This window comes from Panthera leo, chromosome B3, assembly GCF_018350215.1.
Source record: "Panthera leo isolate Ple1 chromosome B3, P.leo_Ple1_pat1.1, whole genome shotgun sequence".
Classification (NCBI taxonomy): Eukaryota; Metazoa; Chordata; class Mammalia; order Carnivora; family Felidae; genus Panthera; species Panthera leo.
The window spans coordinates 146,002,126-146,021,027 of record NC_056684.1 but is presented as its reverse complement, the minus strand read 5'-3'; the positions used below and the strand labels follow the sequence as shown (position 1 = coordinate 146,021,027).

Below are 18,902 nucleotides of genomic sequence, written 5' to 3'. Positions count from 1 at the left end.
TATGTATATATATATGCATATATAATGTTTAACGGATGTACATATATGCATTTATGCATACCGTTCATAATACAAGTAATATGTCTAATAAAGGAAGTAGAACACCTCTGTGCAGAAAACAAGAAAACATCATGAGATAAATTACCCCTAAGTAGATGGAGATGTGCTCACAGACAGGAAGAATCCGCGTTTATAGAGATAACACATCTCCTCAAACGGGTCGATACACACGATGTAATCGCAAGCAAAATCTCAACAGGTTTCGCTGCTATTTGACGAAGTCGCTGTGAGAAGTGTATGGAAATGCAGAGAGCCAAGGAGAGCCCAAGCCTTCGTGCAGTAGACCAGGGTGGCGAACTCACCCAGCAGCCTGCCCATTGTGAGGCCGGAGGAGTCAGCGCCGCGGGGCCCGGGGAACAGAGGGGCGCCGTCTGGAAGGGGCACCGCGCAGCCGCGGGGACAGGTGGCCTCCCTGCAGACGGTACCAGGACAGGGGCTGTCCACACGGTGGGAGGGGGGAAGGGCCAAGATTCCTACAGCTGTGCTCTGAAGAGTGACGTTACTCTAAATCAAATATTTTTAAAAGGTGAAAAGCAGTCCCACGTGACTTGTCATTCCAGGGGCAAAGTCAGGAAGAAAGCCCTAGTGGAGGGCAAGATGCAAGACAATAGCTTTCTGACTCTGGAGTTGGAAAAAAAAATTGTTTTTTTTTTTAATATTTTTTATTTTTGAGAGAGAGACAGAGCGCAAGCGGGGGAGGGGCAGAGAGAGGAGACACAGAATGTGAAGCAGCTCCGGGCTCTGAGCTGTCGGCACAGAGCCCAGCCTGGGGCTCGAACTAAAAAGCCATGGAGATCATGACCTGAGCCGAAGTCGGACGCTTAACCGACTGAGCCACCCAGGCGACCCGGAGTTGGAAAAGATTTTAAAGGGGACACAAAAAGCAGTAGGGATAAAAAGAAAAGAGTGATAAACTGGATCGCATGAAATTCGGGAGCTTCTGCTCATCAAAAGACACCACTGAGGAGGCGAGAAGGCAAGTCACAGGGAGACGCTTTGTGCAGCGCTAATGAGCGACAGGGGACGCCCATCGGGGACATACCAAGAACCTCTGCGTGTTAGTAGGAAGGACGACAACCAAAGGGGGGGACATGCGGGCAAACGCAAACAGGCACTTCCCAAAGGGTCAGGGAGGGACGGCCAGCGTGTCTCGCCACCAGGAAAGAGACACGGCGACAGCCCGACAGCCGGAAGAGCCGAGGCTGTCCATACGGTACATCGTAACGTGCAGCGATAAAGCGAGCGAGTCGACCAGCTACGCGCGGCGGCCAGTGCGAAGCTCGCGAACACAGCCCCGAGAGGTGCGGCGGGACACCGCGGGGCCGCCCGAAGCTCCAGCGCCAGACGGAAGCGGGTCGCGGCGCTTAGAGCCGCGGGATTCGCGTGAGCGTGCGGAGAAGCCCAGGGCCAAGGGCCCAGGAGCTACGCGGCCGCGGTCTCCTTCCGGTCCCGCGAGGTGGCTCCGTGGTCTCCTTCCCGTCCGGAGAGGTGGCCGTGCGGGAGCTCACCCTGGGGTGGTTCACGGAGCTCGACACCAAGCATTTGCGCTTTTCTGCACATGTGCTGTGGCTCACGATGAGAATGCGCCGGGGCTCGGTCAGTGGAAAGGCGGACTCTTGGTTTTGGCTCCGGTCGTGATCTCACGGTCATGATCTCACGGTCATGGGATGGAGCCCCAAGTTGGGCTCCACACTGAGCATGGAGCCTGCTTGGGATTTTCTCTCTCTCTGCCCCCCCCCCCCAACTTCACACTTTTTCTCTGTCAAAATAACATTTTTTTTTAATAAATAAAATCTTTTTTTTAAAAGTCATCTGGTAGATAAACAGAATTAAGAGCAACTGCCACAAGAAAAAAAAAAAAACATGATGTTTAAGCCGACAGAAGAAAACTGGATCCACCCAGTGGAAAGCAGAAAATAAGGAAAAAGAAGGGGGTGGGGGGCGCCTGGGTGGCTCAGCCTGCTAAGGGTCCAACTTCAGATCAGGTCATGATCTCGCTGTCCTGTCCCGTTGGTGAGTTCAAGCCCCACATCAGGCTCTGTGCTGACAGCTCAGAGCCTGGAGCCTGCTTCGGATTCTGTGTCTCCCTCTCTGTCTGCCCCTCCCCCGCTCATTCTCTCTGTCTCTCTGTCTCTCTGTCTCTCTGTCTCTCTCTCCCCCCCTCAAAAATAAATAAAATTGAAGAAGAAGAAGAAGAAGAAGAAGAAGAAGAAGAAGAAGAAGAAGAAGAAGAAGAAAGAAAGAAAGAAAGAAAGAAAGAGAGAGAAGGAGAAGAAGGAGGGGGAGAAGGAGAAGAAGAAGAAAGAAGAAGGAGCAGAAGAAGGCAGCACCTGGGTGGCTCAGTTGGTTGAGCATCTGACTTCAGTTCAGGTCATGATCTCATGGTTCATTGGTTCGAGCCCCATGTCAGGCTCTGTGCTGACAGCTCAGAACCTGCTTGGGATTCTCTCTGGCTCTGTCTCTCCCTGCCCCTCCCCTACTCATGCTCTCTCTCTCTCCCTCAAAATAAATAAATAAACTTGAAAAAAAAAAAGGAAAAGAAGGAACAAAGTAAATTCCAGATAAAAATAAAATGCGAAGTCCTGTAATCAGTGTACAATTAATCAGAGAAAACACAGAGACTGTGGGGTGCGGCTACCCAGTTGGAAGGGTGTGTGAGTCTTCACCTTGGGGTTGTGGGTTCAAGCCCCACACTGGGTGTAGAGATGACTTTAAAAACTTAAAAAAAAAAAAAAAACAGTGACTCTTAATGTTGGAATAAAATAAGTCAACAATGTGCTGTATTAAAAAAAAAAACAACATGGTTTGTTTTAAGACACAGTAAAGTTAGAAAATAAAGGACAGACCAGCCTATTCCACGCAAATATGAACCAATAGAGGGCTCCAACATCATCTCGGTATACAACCAAATATACTTTAGAGCAGAAAAATAGCGTAAAGCACGCAGAATGAAATTATGTGCTGGTAAAAAGGAACAATAAAACGAGATTTATCTCTTATAAATATATAAATACCTAACAATGTAGCCTCAAAGTATGCCAAGCAATAATTAACAGAATTACCAGGGAAAGTAGATAAACCATTAATTAGGTTTTTCATATAAAGTAACAAGATTGTATTTAAATGTGGGCAGTTTATTCCTGAGCAGGTAAATATTGAAGAAATTGAAATAATAACCAAAATCTTCCCTTCTGGCAACCCCAAGTTCCAGATGGTTCTCCTAAATTTTCAAGGAACAGTGGTTGCTACCTTCACAGGCTATTCCAGAAAACAGATCGCAAAGGCTGTGACGAGGCCAACGTGATCTGGATTCCAAAGCAGAGTAAGGCAAGTGCGATGAGAAAAAGGGGGAAATGCAGCCGGTTTCATTTTGAACGTAGACAACGAACTCCCTAAGATTTTAGCGAAGCGAAACCAGCTGGATATTAAAAAGTTACACGATCACAGGCGCCTGGGTGGCTCAGTCGGTTGAGCGTCAGACTTCAGCTCAGGTCACGATCTCCCCGTTTGTGAATTCGAGCCCCGCGTCAGGCTCATGCTGTCAGTGCAGAGCCCGCTTTGGGTCCTCTTTCCCCCTCTCTCTCTGTCCCTCCCCTGCTTGAGCTCGCTCTCTCTCTCTCCCTCTCTCTCAAAAAATAAATAAACATTAAAAAAAAAAAAGGTAAACGTCGTGATCAAACAGGGCTACTTACAGGAATACAAGGATGGCTCAACTTGGGAAAGCGTGTGGTGTAGTTAATGTATTTCATTACAAACGGGTGAAGGAGAAAATCATAAGATTGTCTTGATGAGTGAAGTTCATGATTCTGAAAAAGCTCTTAGGAAATTAAGAGTGGAAGAAAACTTTCTAAACGTTAGAAAACCAGGGGCGCCTGGGTGGCTGTTGGTTGAGCGTCAGACTCTTGATCTCGGCTCAGGTCATGATCTCGCTGTTGTGGGATCGAGCCCCGCGTTGGGCTCTGAGCAGACAGCGCCGAGCCTGCTTGGGATTCTCTCCCTCCCTCTCTGCCCCTCCCCCACTAATGCACTTGCTCTAAATTAGTTAACAATTAATTAAATGTTACCAAACTTCAGGCACGGAAAGCAGCAGTTGATGGAAGCCTTGGGTCTGCACCCTTGCGGCGGGAGAATAAGGACACCTGCCCCTCCCCGCTGCCGAGGGGTGAGGCATTAACGCTGGGGCCACGATGACACTGCAGCCATCTCAGAATGCTTCCGTCGAATCTCCTCCCGGCTCTGCTCCTCTGGCTGAGCCATCAAGTGGAAACAAGAGCCAGAAGCCGTGGTGAGTTGCACACACGGCTTTAAACCCGCACCACGTGGAGAGAAACGGAATGCAGGCCACAAACACCGGCGTTGGTTGGGGCCGCGGTTCCCGAACCGTGGGTCTAGGCACCCCCAGGTGCCACGGCGAATCCTCAGGGGCAGCACAAGGTGTCGTGAATTTTGAGGGAAACAGGTGAGCGCCACAAGCCGGACACCCCCTCGTGGATCGCGGACCGGACCGCCCTGCTTTCCTTTCTGCGGTGTCTCTGCAAAGCTGGTTTTACAGCAGCTGCTGTGATGAAAAGAGAGCAAATGCCAGGCCGAAATCCGCGTGGCTCAGCCAGTTCGGACGGCAGTGTCCAGTGTGAGGTCTGAAACTCCGGGACGTTGACTTTAGGGGACAACCGCCCGCCGCTGCCGAGTCGAGTCCCCCCAGGGAAACGAGCCCCATGCCCATCTGGTCCCTGCACCCGGCTCACGTGCCAGTGTCTCTGGGGCTGCGCGGGCGCCTCCAGCACCAGAAGGAGGGATATTTGCACACCCCTGTTCACTGCGGCCAACAGCAGGAAGAAAATGGACAAAGAAAACATGGTGTCTCGATAAATGGAATCTTACCGCGCGTTATTCTAAGGAAGGAAATTCTGACACCTGCTACCACGTGGATGAACCATGAGCACATTTTCCTGAGCGACACAAACACCGTGTAATCTACACAGCAGAGGTCCGTAGAGGAGTCAAATCCATACAGACAGAAAGTAGATGGGGGTGCCCGGGGCTGGGGAGGGGTGGGGGTGAGTGTTTAATGGAGACAGAGTTGCACAGAGGGGAGGGGAGAAGGTTCTGGGGATCTGTCGCACAGCAGTGTGAATGCACGTAACACTGCTGACCCATACACTTAAAAATGGTTAAGATCATACATTTAACATTAGCTTTTCGCCACCAAGAAAGAAAAAAAAAGAAAGAAAAATAAAAATTGTCCCCAAAAAAGGAGGGGAAAAATCTTGGGTATTATAAATAAAGAATCCAAACAAACCAGAAGGCAAAACATCAGCCATCAGCTCACAGGCCCCACAACCAAGACGGCCACAGACCCAGACCCCAAAACTGCCATCGGCCTGGCCCCAGCCTGGCACCCCCACTCCCCGTCCGCCTCATTGCTGAGCCCCAGCGGCAGAGGGGGCCTGTGGGAACGAAGCCCTGAGCCCCGTGTCCCAGGACAGCCTGACTGGGCCACAGGAGTCTACAGCCCCCACCCCTCCCCACCCCCTCCGAGTGCCTGTGCTGCCCCCAATGCACCCCGTTTCCTCTGTCTCACCACCCTCCTGGGACACTAGGTGCCCCTCGTCCAGGTCTCTGGCCCCCACCCCAGGGCAGGCACACTTCAGGCACCAAGTGACTCCTTGCTCACCAACGGTGAGCTCAGCCAACCAAGAAGGGACAGAGAGGGGAGGAGGGCAGCTGGCCACACTCAGTACCCAAGACCCTGGGGGGACACAGGAGCGTGGGACAGGTGCAGGGCTGGAGGCCACGACCACAGGCGACGACCGGGGGGGGGGGGGGGGGGGGCGTGCAGACCAGGTCACCAGCTGCGCCCCTCGGCGCATAAGTGCCGCTGAGAAGTACCCCATCCCGGGAACACCCCGCAAGTGTCCCCCTGGAGACACGAGCCGCAAAGGGTCCTGGAGGGCCTGGTCCAGTCGCCGCGCCCCAAGCCCAGGCCCGGCCAAGGTCGACCAATGAGAGTGAGGAGGCCGTGCCCTGAAGGGAGAGAAAGCCAGCCCTGGGCGGTGAGGTCAGGGCCAGAAGGACCCAGGCGCTGGAGCAGGGACAGGATGCCGTGATCGCAAGAGGCCAAGTGCGGACGCGCTCACGGGCAGGGCTTCGCCGGAGGTCCTGTCGGTGCCGCAGTGGATAAAACACGGGAGGAGGCCGGCACAGGTGCTGTGGATCCCTGTGAACACAGGCCCGCGGAGCAGGGGACACAGACCGCAGCCCTGCCCTGCTGTGATGGTCGCTGGGCTCTTCCCCACGGCCTCCCCGTGCGTCACCTTCTGCGGCCGGTCTGTACTTCCCCTCACCTTCCCAGTCCTGGCCACGGCATCGCCCACAGTCTGCTGTCCCTGGCTCGGCTGCCGGGCGGCCGTCCCCAGCGTTGGCCCAGGCCCGCCAGCCCCTCCCCTGCGCAGGCCCTGCGCCCACCCAGCGGCTTGCGGGCACATCACCACCCCGTCTCCTCCCCCCCGCGGTGCCTGCCCCAGGCCCGCTCTGTCTTCCTCAAAACCGTTTCCTCTACCCTCTCTTCACAGGTTGCAAGTGTCGCCAACGGATTCTCCCGTGGCCTGTCTTTCCCGGTCTTTATGGGGTCTCCGATAAGCAGAAGTTTCTGGCGTCCATGGGGGCCAGTGGAGTATGGGGTCCTGGGCCCCCACAGGCTGCTCTGCCTTCACATCTCCATGGGGAACTCTGGGCCCCCGCAGCACGGGCCTGTCCCAGGCAGAACCCGCGTACTCGAGCTAGCTGGGCCAGGCCTGCATCTGTTCCGTGGGGCCGCAGGGGGCTGGGTGGCGCCCAGGCCCTGCCACAGACCTGCGGACCTGCCACGTCACGTGCAGCAGTGGACTAAGGTCCCCGACCGGGGCTGGGGGCCAGGGACCGTGATGGCTGCGCCCCCGCCTACAGGAAGGCGGCCATGCTTCTGTGCTTCTGAGCCACTAAGCGCGTGCTAACGTGGCGGCAACAGTAGGAGCCAATGTCAGAGCCCAGCCTGCTCCCCGGACCACCGAGTGTGCCTCGCTTCCCCCCGACTTGGCCTGTGGCACCTCGTGTCTCTCAGAATCCGCGCCGAACTCCCACAGACACACAGACACACGTGGGGTCTCGAGTAGGCTGTATTGGGTCCACAGAACAGTTTGAGAAGGGACAGCTCCAGAACGCCGAGTTTGCATTTGGCTTCTAAAATTCGTTCTCGGGGGCCAATGGGTGTCCTGACTCAACGGCACTCACAGAGGACAGGGAGCTTTGAGTGACTTGTTTCCAAGAAGGGTCCTGTCCAGCGGCTAGGAGGATGGCGGAGGGCCCAGCAGGCAGGGGTTCTAGAAGTGACTTCACACACTGAGGCGGCAGGTGGAGGGCCGGGGCCCCGCGGGCCCTGGGCCACAGCTGGAGCACGTGAGGAGCTGGGAGGGGGCCGTGTGGGGAGGGGAGAACCCGACGCCCCCAAGGGACGGGGGTCGGGGTGGGGGCAGGCTGGCCGAGACCAGGCAACACCAGCAACATGCCAGCCAGGCAGGAAGAGCCAGTGAGAGAATGTTCTTGAGGGGCCCAGGCGTGGAAGTGTCCTCGGGCCTGAACTGGCTGGCAGCAGGAGGCCGCGGACAGGCCCCTAGGCCCGCCCAGCAGCAGCCTGGGGTTCAACCGCCCTAGGACAGGGGAGCCTGGCGAGGGAGGCAGGGACGCGGCTGTCTGCGCCTGCTGGGTGAGGGGTGCCGAGAGGCTGAGCCCCCAGGATGGAGGGGGCCTGTTCCGGCAAGCTGGGGGCGCATCCCCCAGACACAGATGGCTCTTTGTCGGGGCCGAGCCCAGCTCCCCCACCGGTCTCGGGAACAAAGCCCCCTCTGTCCACAGTGGCCTCCCCCTCACCCCCAGCACCGCTCCCAGGAGAGGAGCAGAGCCCCCTACCCCCAGGCTCCCAGCCGGCGTCCCTGCCCCCCACGCACACACCAGGCACCCACAGGGCGGGGTGTGCAGTAGGGGCCCGGGGCACAGTGTGTAGGGGGCATGCGGGGCAATCCCCCGAAGGACCCCGATGCCCACGCCGTGTTGCAGGCCATGCCTGACCCGCCAGCACCTGCGCAGCACTGGACCAGCCCAGCTTCGGCAACCACCCCCCAGGATCCCCTTCCCCTGGGCCTGAGCACAGACCGGACCCTCCCCAACCTGCCCCAGAGAGGAACCTGGAAGGGTGGCAGTGGGAGGGCCAGAACGGAGCCTCACCCCTGCAGAGAGGTCTCTACGACTTATTTCTGGGTCCTCCTTTGGTCCTGAAGGCCCATGGACTCCACACTGGGCCTGTCATGCCTGCCCCCAGTATTACTAGCCAAGGGGCTGGGCTCTGCTCCAGGTGGGGACAGCCCCAGGGCTCAGGGAGACCATGCCTGGGGCCCCGTGTCTGCGTCGTCCCCGCCACCACCCTGAAATCTGCCCCTCCGAGGCCCAACCAGGGCAGGTCAGGGCAGGTCCCCCTCTAGGCGGGCACAGGGCCTCAGCGACCGGGTGGCAAGATCCAGATGAGGCCGGGCAGGGCTCCCGCCAGCCTGGCCAGTTCCTGCCGACACTGTCTCTGCAGCTGGCACAGCACTGCCTCCAGGCAGGCCTCCCGGCTCCTCAGCACCTCAATCACCTGGGCCGCCCGCAGGCCTGGGCCCCCCGAGGCTCCGGCGTCACTCTTCACCAGCCGGCAGGGCCCGTGGGGCTGGGCTGCGGCCCCACCTCGCTCCCAGGCCCGCTGAAGAGCTGCCAGCTCGAGTCCCACGGCCTCCCGTGAGGCCCGCTGCACCGCACTCCACTCGGGCCCCCAGCCTCCAACCTGCACGGGGCAGACGGCAGCTCGTGAACCAGGGGCGGCCACATCCTGCCCAGGACACGGCCTTCGGGCCCCCTCGGCCCCAACACCAGCCCCCAGCCCTCACCCTGGCCTCCCAGGCTGCCCGCCGGGGCTCCGCGGCTCCCCGCAACTCCTCCTGTAGGGCCTGCAGCTCGCGGGCCACCAGCTCCCACTCGCCAGCCCCCCGCTCGGGGATCCGCGGCACAAACGTGGGCTGCGAGGCCTCTGGAGGGCAGGTGCCCAGGACTGTGTCCTGCGGAGAGAGACCAAGTGAGTGGCAGGCAGCTTGTCCGGGCCTCGACCACAGGTCCAGCCCCTCAGCCAACGGGGGACAGAGGGCATAGAGGCCCGGGGGCAGCGGCCACCCCCCCCCCCCGGTGGCACAGTGAGCTGGAAGCCAGGGACGCCCCCAGACTTGTGGACCCCTGAGGAGTCTGGGCTCCCCAGCAGCTGGGCAGGGTAGGTGACGGACAGACAGACATCCGCAAAGAGGCAGAGACTCAGAGCCAGCCGGCCTGCAAAGCCAGCTTGGTGGCTGCGTGTGTCTGGGGCCTCCCCCAACCTCCTCTTCCTGTCCGAGAACTAGGAAGGCGCCCCCACCCCGGGGCTGCCGTGGTCAAGGCCGGGACAGGGAGGGGAGCCAGTCACACCATCCACCGCCAGAAGACCAGCTCCTGGCGCCTCCAACGCAGGGCTGCCTCCAGGCACACATTCTCGCTCTCCAGCCTCCGAAGCAGCTGCAAAGCAGACCATAAACCGTGGCCGGGTCAGAACCCCACCTGGGACCCCCGGCCCCGAGCACCCGACCACCGTGCTCACCAGTCCCCCTGGCCCCGCAATGGCAGAGCCGCCCCCCTGCGGCAGCCCCACCTCCAGGCTGGGGCCTCAGAGACACCCACCGTCCCCACAGGGTCAGGGGCTGAGCCCAAGCGTCGACTCGGGACCTCTGCCCCACATCCCTCACTGACTGGGGGGCTGCACCCGGGAGGCTGTAGGCAGATGAGGAGGTCCCAGAAGGGGCAGCCTGCCAGGCTCTCGGGGCGGGAAACCCTCCGTATAACCTCAGGAAGGCAGGGCGGAGGCTGGGCCTGGGCACCGGCATGCAGGCCCCAGCTGCACCCCGCACGGCCCCCTGCCTGCCTCAGGCAGCCCCAAACCTGCAGACCCCGCAGGAACATGTGGCCGCGCGCTGGAGCGCAGCAGCACCTGCCCCAGCCTCGGCCTCGGCCTCCACCACCAGGGGGCCCACCGACCGGGGAGGTGCTGTTGAGGCCTCCTCCCCCCCAACCCGCTCCATCCCGCCCCCGCTGCCCCCTCAGGAAGCCACAGGCCTGCACCTGCTGTGGCCCCTCTCTGAAGGCAGCCACCAGCCTACCATCCAGGCCACGGGCACTGCTCCTTCCGGAAGACAGGTGCACCGGGCTTCCTGGGAACGCAGCAGCACGCTCTGAGGCCAGAGCACGGTGGCCACACAAGAGCTCTGACAAGCCACCGCTCACGGAGGGCCAGTGCACAAGCCCTGTACGACAGGCACCCGTGACCCAGCGTCTCCCCTGGCCGGGAAGGGACCCCTGCTCTGCCCCTGCAAACAGCAAACAGGCTGCCAGCCGGGCCACCAGGGGACTGCTTGCTGCTGCAGCAGGAACCTGGGGCTCCAGGGGTCCGGAGGTCAGGTGGGGAGCGCCCTTGGATGCCAAGCCAAGGACCCAGCCCATCGCTGTAAAGCCAGGCACAGAGAGAACCACTCTGTGGGCCCAGGGGAGCACGGCCTGGAGCCCAGAGGGTGCCAGGTGCACCCACGTCCCTGGACGCACACGCACAGTGAATGTGGAACGGTCCCCAGGTGCTCCCCACCTCCCAGGCTATGGGAAGAGGGGCAGGCACAGCAGGAAGAGGCAACACGCCCCCACTGTCCCCCCACGTGCAGGCCCCGTGCCGGAGTCTCCTGAGGCAGCCACCTCCCCGCCGCACCCCACTGCGCTGTGGCCAGGGCAGGGGGGGAGGCACAGGGACATGAGAAGGGCTGCAGGCCCGGCCAGTAACCAAGCACGCTCACTGTCCAGCTACTCCGCAGCACGCCTGGCCACTCACACAGCAACCATAGATCACTCCAGAAGCTTCTGGGACCCATCCCAAGAGTGCGGGCTCTTTGGGTACACCGATCCGGGCTTCTGCCAGCAACCCCTCCAGAAACCTCGGGAGGAAGCCAACCGTGACCCCCAACGACCTCACGCCGTCTGCAGTCCAGAGGCGCCCGCACGCCCCAGCTTCAAGGGCGGGGAGCGGGGGGGCGCCACGGGCTCCCACCCACCACCACCACAGAGACCGGGGCCCCAGGCCACATCTGGCTGAAGCCGGCGCAGCCTCAGCCCTGCTCCAACCCAGAGGGACCAAGGGCAGGAAGCCTGGGCCTCGCTGAGTCACCCGTAAAAGGGGACCTTGCCGAGGGCACCTCAGGTCGCCAAGATAACCGCCTCAGCACTTCCAGAGAACGAGCGCAGCCCTGCCTGGGAGGGCTGGCCGGGTGCTGGCCAGGACTGCAGGCCTGGCAAGCGCCTCCCCCCCGCCGCCGGTGGCTGCCCCAACCCCACAAAGGGAGGCACAACTCTCTGAAAGCACACAACTCCCGAGCTGGGGTCCGCTGGGCCTGGAAAGAGGGGCCACACCAGCCCTGAGCCTCAGCCCACCTGCCTGGCCAAGTGCCCCCCAGGCTGGACAGTGCCAGCCTCACACTCTGGAGCAGCCAGAGCCCAACCGTCAAGTGACAGCCAGCCCTGGGCCTGTCCCAGGACGTCCTGGCCATGCCAGCCTGAGGGAAGGAAACAATAATGACCGACGGGGGCCTCCTGAAAAGAAAGTCAGCAAAGGATGGGGCATGCTAGACCAGCCCCCCTCTCTCGCTAACCGTGCCCAGCCACACGCACACACACGGCCACGTGGCCTGGATTTCTGCAACACCGGATGGTCTGGGAGCTGGGGGAGGCCCTGAGGACATGTCTGGGACCCCCCACCAGCAAGATGGGGAGTGGGGCAGTCACCCACAGCTCAAAGCCGGTCGCCTGGGTCCTCCCTCCCAGGACCCTCCCCACCTCGACCCCCACCACCTCACGCCGTCTGCAGTCCTACGGCACCGACACGCACCAGCCCTCACCTGCTGGCCGCCCTCCGCGTCCCTGAGCAGCTCGGTCTCGGCAACAGACAGGTGGCCAAGGCTGCGGTCACTGTGGCAGCCGCGGGTATATGAGTGGATCTGAAACAGGCAGCGTGAACCCCAGGCTGAGTAGGAAGGGGCGCCTCTCCCAGCTCCAGGTGAGGCTTTGGGGGCCTGCTTCGCAGACAAGGAAATGGGCCATGCCTGGCCAAGGTGGTCAGGGCAGGCCAGGGTCAGGCTCAGGAAAATAGTCAGCACCGCTGGGGAGCCGGCCCTGGGCCCTGCAGGAGGCTCCTGCAGAGAGTGGGGTATGGGCGGCGCCGCCTACAGCTTCCCCATCCTGCCCAGTCCCCAGGGGTGTGGCGGAACTGGAATCGGGCATCCCTGCTTCTAAGCTCACTGACTGCCAGGTCCGTGTGGTGGGAGAAGCAGCCTCTGGACGGGCTAGGAGATCCAGCGAAGACAACGGCAAGGACACAGAGTGACTGGACCTGGGGGACAGGGAAGGCTTCCCAGCAAGGCCCGGCCCCAAGGCATCACGGAGGTCACTCGTGGCCATGTCCCAAGCAGGAGGAGTGCCAGGAGCCCAGTCCGAGCCAGAGCGACGCAGCTCCCGAGAAGAGCTGAGGGATGAACAGGTCCCCTGCGGGGGCAGACGTGCAGGGTGGGGGGGTCCCAGCATCCAGGAGCCCTACATCGGTGGGAGTCTGAGGCCCCCCGCCCAACCCCCTCTCAGCCCAGGTTTTGCACTGGACCTGTAAGGGTGACCTGTGCCCCACAGCTGAGCCTTAGTGGCCTTCAGGAGCTCTACAGAAGCCGCCCGCTGCCCATCAGCCTCCACCCAGGATGTGGCAGAAGGAGGGGGTACCTTCCTTCCCAAAACATGCCCAGGCAGCAGCGGCTCTCCCAGCACCCAGAGCCTACTTCGTGGCTCAGAGACACAGTCTGAGGCCTCTGATGACTTCCGGGCACAGGAAAGTCAACCCCACAGGCTCCTGGCCCCGGTGATGCCTAGCTCCACCTGCCCTGTGACCCCTCCTGGACCACCTGGAGCCCTGGACTCAGGCTCTGGGCCACCACAGGGCAGTGGCCAACCAGTCAGCTCCCAGCCAGGCTTGGGAAGGGCCACATCCAGTCAAAGGCCAGGCTCCAGCCTGTAGTATGGACAGTAAGTGTCCCCGGGGGACAGTCCCCAGTGACAGTACCTTGCCCAGGAGGGCACACTGCTCCTGCTGACTGGTGATCAGCTTCCGCCACTGGAACCGCAGCTTTCCCATCAGCCACTGCAAGTGGCGTATGTCCACAGGGCCATCAGCTTCCACACGGGGTACAGGGGGGCCAGGCCTAGCCAGGGCTTCACACTAGAGAGGGACAAGGGTCACGCCCTGCTCCCACGCCCCCCAGCGGAGACCCCAGGAAAAGAGGCCCCTGGAATGAGTGCCATGGTCCTCGGGGGTGCCACACACCCACGTCCAGTGAGCACACACCCAATACTGCCCCCAAGGGAAGGGCAGGGGAGGAGGAGAGAGCAGTGGAGAGGGTGACACCGCCCCCCACAGGGCTGTCCCAGGCCGCATCCAGGGTCCCAGCCAGGATCCGGCCCCGTTCCCTCTCACCCCACACCCACCTCGCACAGGGGTATCTCGTCGCCCAGCCGCACGCGGGTCTGGGCCAGCAGCCGCTCGAGCAGGGGCCCGCGGGCCAGAAGCCAGGCCAAGGCCAGCAGGAGCTCGCGACTGCCCTGGGAGCCGTCCTCAGGGAGCTGTGCCAGCGCCCGCCTGGGGTAGCCCTGGGAGCGCAGCTCGGACTTCACCGCTCGGACTTGGGCCTCTGTAGATGGGGGTTCGCCTGCTCAGGGAGGCCACCCGTTAGGAGTGCGCCACCAGACCTTCTAGGGGCCCCCGCATGACCCCCAAGCAGAGGCCAGGTTTAGGAGGGGACAATCGGGGGACTTACAGGATGAGAGAGCCAAGGCTAATGGGGTCACGGCTTAGGAGGTGGGCGGGGCTTTGCCAGAGCTGGCAGCGTGGTGGACTGGGTGAAGCCGGGACCCGCCTGAGGCGGGGCTTGCCAGGGGGGCGGGGCTAACCAGTTTGGGACTTTACAGGAGTCGGACCTCGTGATGTGAGTGGGAGGAGCGAAGGCCAACAGGTTGTGGCTTACTGTTGGGACGCGCTTGACCGGGGAGGGGCTTGCGTGAGTTGGACGGCCCCTGGTGGGTGGAAGGGGCTTGTAGGGGGCGGGGCTAGCCGTTTAGGGGGCCTTGCAGGAGAGGGACCCCGCGAGGCGAGTGGGAGGAGCCAGGGCCCACCGGGCGAGCCTCACTCTGGGGAGTGATTAACGGGGCGGGACTTGGGTGAGTGGGCGGAGCCAGGGCCTCGCCGGAGCGGGGCTTACCCTGGGCTGGGGACGCCGAGGCGCCGTCGGCTGACAGCGGCGAGAGTACGCGAAAGAGCAGCTGCCAGAGCGCCGGGGCCTGCGGGGATCGAAGAGCGACAGTCAGCTGGGCCGGCCGCCACCCCGCGTCCTCCCCGGCTCCTGCCGACCCGGCCCCCTGCCCCGCGGGCCTCACCGCCTCCGGACGGTCGAACTTGGCGCGGCGGAAGATCTCGGGGCTGGGCCCAGCGGGCAGCGTCCGACTCAGCGCGGCGATGGCCTCGGGCAAGGCCCCGACCGCGGCTCCCCGGTCCACCCTGCGCCGCCGCCGTCCCATGCAGCTTGCACTGACTTTCCTCGGATTGCGCGCCGCGGCCGCGGGGTCCCAGCGTCCAATCACCGCGCCGGTGCCGTCTCTGCTAGGCCCACGCCCAATCACCCAACGGGTCGAGACACGCCTCCAGCGTCGGCCCAATGAGCGGTGCCCCCGGCCTTTGAGTGCAGTCTCTTCTGTCCAGTGCGCAGGCACTTCCGGTGCTCTCGGGGCCAATTGGCGACGGCAGCTCCGGGGTACGCTTTTTGTGGCCCAGTCGCTGCGACACCCGACACCCGCCTCGTCCAGACCCCACCAATCAGCGCCTCACCCATCTTAGCGCCAAATGGCAGCCTAGCAACCCGCGGAGGGCTTTGGGCCGCGCTCCGGCCGCCCCCTGCGGCCGGGAGCGCAACGCAGCCAGGCGCCGCCGACCCTCGCGGGCGTCCCTGTGGCTCCGCGAGCCCGGCCGGCCCGCTCACCAGGGGTTCCCGCGGGATGCGGGCGGCCCCCTTCCCACCCCAAACCTACACCCGGACCCCGGCCCGGTCCTCCCGGCCTCGCTGTTCTGCACCCAGGAAGTCTCCTTCCGCCGCCGCATAGGAGCGGCCGAGGACGCGGTGCCAGGGAGGGCAGCGAAGCGCTCGCCCGCGGTCCCAGAGCCCGGCAGTGCACACGGACGCCCCGGCTCGTGAAAGGCGCCGGGCGCGCAGCGCTGTCGCGTGTCCACGGTGCGCGTAGGAAACGCCCCACACAGCAGGTGGCGCGCGCGGGCACGCGGGGCGGCTGTAGAACCCTGCACATCGGTTAGAGCTGACGGACGGCACGGGCGAATTTTGTACGTGTGGCACGTGAATTACACCTCAGCGAAGAGGTCGGGAGGACAGAGCCACCAGCCCTCCGATCCTCGCCCTGCCCACGCCACCCTCCTACGCTTCCTCCACCGCCCCCCACCCCCCGGCGGGGGCCACGCCCGCAGGAAGTGCGTCGGCGGCGGGTCCGGCGCCCCAGGTCCCCACCTTTGCCCTCCTCCCTCTCTCCCGCGCGGCCTGCTCCTTGGCCTGTGTTCCATCCCCACCCCACACACCGTCGCGGAGCCGGTCACCTGCCCCGCGGGAGGGGACACTACTGCCGGTCCCCCAGCTTCGCCGTGCCGGGTCCCGCAGGCAGGCCACTCTGCTGAGCCAGGCGTAGCGCCCTGCGGCCTTCAAAATAAAGACCACACCCCTGAGCCACCCGCCCAGCCCAGCGGGTCTTCTCTCTGAGTGTGCCACCTGAAGTGCTCTCCTGCGTCCTGGCCTGGTCAGGCCCCCTCTGGCGGCAGGCCTCATCCCTTCAACTGTCCCACCTGGCTGTGGGCTACACGGGGGCAGCGCTGCCCCCCCCCCCCCCAGCACTTGGCCCAGATTTTCCGGGGTACCCCCACTCCTCACTGTGGCACAAGACACTGCTGAATCTCAGATTCAGCCCCAGCCCCCACCCTTCCACTGTGCTGAGAAACCCCGCCTCACCTTAGCACCATCTGTTCTCTCCCACCCCCTCCCCACCAGATGCACTATGGCTCCCACCCTTTGGCGCTCTGTGAGCCACCCAACAACGCCCCCCCCCCCCCCAACACACACACACACCCTACACGAAGCCCTTGAGGCCCCCAACAGCCCGTCCAGCTCAGCCCTGCAAGGCCTGGGTAGGGCCAAGGCCTGGGAGCGGTGGCCCTCTGCCAGGACTGGAGACTGAATGGCCAGTGGGGGTAAAGAGGAGGGCTCCAAGTGTGGTCCAGTCTGCAGCTGCTGCCAGAACTGACATGGGCATTTCCAGAAAGCCCCCAACTATCCACTGCCCAGCTAGTCCTCAAATTCCCCACTTGGCCGCTGGCTACTTGCTACTCTGGAGGGAGGGTGCACAAAAAGAGGGGCGGTGCTGTCCAGGCAGATGCCCCTGCAGGAACGTGGCTGGCCTGGTCCACCAAGGCAGGTGGGGAATGGAGACAAGGGTGGGCAGGAAGTGGAGAGAGCAGGCGAGGACTCCCCACCACAAGGCCCCGAAAGCTTCTCAAAAAACAGAACCAGCTTGAGCACAGCTGATTCACCCTGTGGCCACCATCAACCGACTACCAGGCCTCATGTTCCCGCTGACCTGTTGACCCACCCTTAGCCCCATCCCTGAACCGAGGGGGCATTAGGGGGCCTGGGAGCTGGGGAGCTGAGCCACCATGGGGCCTTCCAGGGTGGCCAGCCACCTGCCTTGCAGAGGAAGCTTCAGCCTTGTGGCAGCCCCGGGGAACAGCACAGCAGGAAGAGCAGGGCTCCTGGCAGGGCCAGGAGTCAGAACCCCCAGCGGCGGCTCCCTTGAACCATCCCCCTGTCACCCTGTCAGTGCACTCTGCGGGCATGTACACACACACACACACACACACACACACACACACACACACACACAGAGGCAGGGCTTCTGAGTGCTCAGCTTTATTGAAGGCAAGGGAGACTACAGGGGAGCCCCGGGTGCCTGGGGATAAGGCCTGGAATCGGCCTGGAAGGGCAGTGGCCCAGTAGACAGCCAGGGACAGCGTTTCCACGACCTGCGCAGAGAGGTCAGAGGACAGAAGTGAGTGCAGGTCCAGTGAGCAGTCAGGCCTCACCCAGGAGTGCAGGGACCATCCCGAAGGCCTGAGGGTCTGCGCTGGGGGATGGGGGTGTACCTGGGTTTATTTGAAAGTGTGACTCTCAGCGCCACCCCGCCCAAAGCCTGCAGAGAAAAGAGTAGGCAGGTTACCAGGTTGGCGGGGGGGGGGGGGGGGGGGGGGGGGGGGGGGGGGGGGGGGGGGGGGGGGGGGGGGGGGGGGGGGGAGGCGGAAGGCAGCTCAGGGGCCATGCGTAGGAAGCGTACCTTTGGGCCCGAACATGGCGGCGTAGCAGGGGTGGTTGCAGTAGGGCTTGCCTTCATGCTGCAAAGACAAGGGCCATGAGGGGCTGTCACCCCTCACCCTGCGCCCGCCACTGCCCTCCGGGCCCCACCTACCTCAGCGTGGCCCCCCGATGTCAGCGTCTTTCCGCATTTCTCACACTTCAGGCAAGGCCGGTGCCAGTCCTTCCCCAGAGAGGTCACCCGTTCGGCTGCAGAGGTACATACACCCCTCCCCTACTGTAAGACATTGCTCTGGGGCCACAGGGCACACCCGTCTGCTAACATAACAGCCTAAAGTAACAGCCCTCTCCAGCTCCTTCTGCTCATGGTCTCACCCAGCCCGCCTGGTGGCCCACCCAGGGTCTCAGCTGGCCTCCATGCCCGTGGGTGGGGAGGGGCACCCCCAGTCCCCTAGGCGTGTCCAGCCAAACAAACGGCAGGGGGCGCTGCGTGGAGCCGCAGGAAGAAGCCTCCAGGGCCAGGGTGGGGGGCCTGGGTGACCTGCGGGGGTGGTCGGAGATGGGGCCTGCAGGCGCCCTTCTCCGGGGCGAAGGCGGGGGAGACCCTTCCCACTTCCTCCCGCCTCTCTCCTGGGGGGGCCCCGGGGCGCGGGGCAGGGAGGCGGCACCCGGGGTGTGAGCGCGCCCGGGATCGCGCCCCGGGCGCCGGTTTCCGCGTCTGTTTCTACTTAGCTATGGGAGGGGCGGCCAGAGCGCAGCGTTTCTTCCTTGGCGGCGCGGTCCCCGCCCAGGGCGCGCCGAGGGGGAACGGGACGGTTGGGGAGATCCGGCGACGGGGAGTCCCAGAGTCAGGGAGACCCAGAGAAGGGGGAACCCAGAATCGGGGAGACCCAGCGGGACCGAAGGAAAGAGAGCGGGCCGGAGACGCCGAATCAGCAGAGACCTCGGGCCACCCCACACAGGGGTCCTGATCCGCATACCCAAGCCGTCGCCGGCAGGGCTGAAGTGTGGGCTCCCGGCACGCTGCCCCAGGGTCCCCAGCGCGCCCAGCCCTCCGGAGAAGCCCTGTTCGTAGTCCCTGGGTGCACCGCGGTCCCGGCCGGGAGTGGGCCGGGGCGGGGGGCGGGGGGCGGGAGGGGTGCGCTCACCAAAGTACACTTCCTTGTCGCACTTGGGGCACTTGGGCATGGCGGCAAGGGGTCAGGCGTGAACGACCGGTCAGGAGCAGACAGGAGAGCCGGACTGGGTGGGTCCCGCGGGGTGTGCGCC

At 62.9% G+C, this 18,902-nt stretch overlaps 2 protein-coding genes across 7 annotated transcripts; both read right to left on the bottom strand.

The window, feature by feature from the left end:
* Positions 1-7,201: 7,201 nt before the first annotated feature.
* Positions 7,202-15,064, bottom strand: TEDC1 (tubulin epsilon and delta complex 1). Of its 6 annotated transcripts, none has more exons than XM_042944501.1 (9): positions 14,653-15,064; positions 14,478-14,556; positions 13,708-13,928; positions 13,286-13,441; positions 12,481-12,723; positions 12,081-12,179; positions 9,580-9,666; positions 9,015-9,182; positions 7,202-8,911 (listed from the first exon to the last, which is right to left on the bottom strand). In XM_042944501.1, the coding sequence occupies exons 1-9, from the start codon at positions 14,791-14,793 to the stop codon at positions 8,588-8,590; spliced, it is 1,518 nt and encodes a 505-aa protein (XP_042800435.1). In that variant the 5' UTR covers positions 14,794-15,064; the 3' UTR covers positions 7,202-8,587. The 6 variants fall into 6 exon arrangements, with proteins under 6 accessions (XP_042800435.1, XP_042800431.1, XP_042800436.1 ...); XM_042944497.1 differs by having other exon boundaries at positions 13,708-13,910; positions 14,653-14,862; XM_042944499.1 differs by having other exon boundaries at positions 8,682-8,911; positions 12,071-12,179; positions 14,653-14,862.
* A 2,154-nt stretch (positions 15,065-17,218) lies between these two features.
* CRIP1 (cysteine rich protein 1) lies at positions 17,219-18,902 on the bottom strand. The gene is made up of 5 exons (XM_042944496.1): positions 18,782-18,902; positions 17,788-17,882; positions 17,656-17,713; positions 17,468-17,514; positions 17,219-17,347 (listed from the first exon to the last, which is right to left on the bottom strand). The coding sequence occupies exons 1-4, from the start codon at positions 18,819-18,821 to the stop codon at positions 17,474-17,476; spliced, it is 234 nt and encodes a 77-aa protein (XP_042800430.1). The 5' UTR covers positions 18,822-18,902; the 3' UTR covers positions 17,219-17,347; positions 17,468-17,473.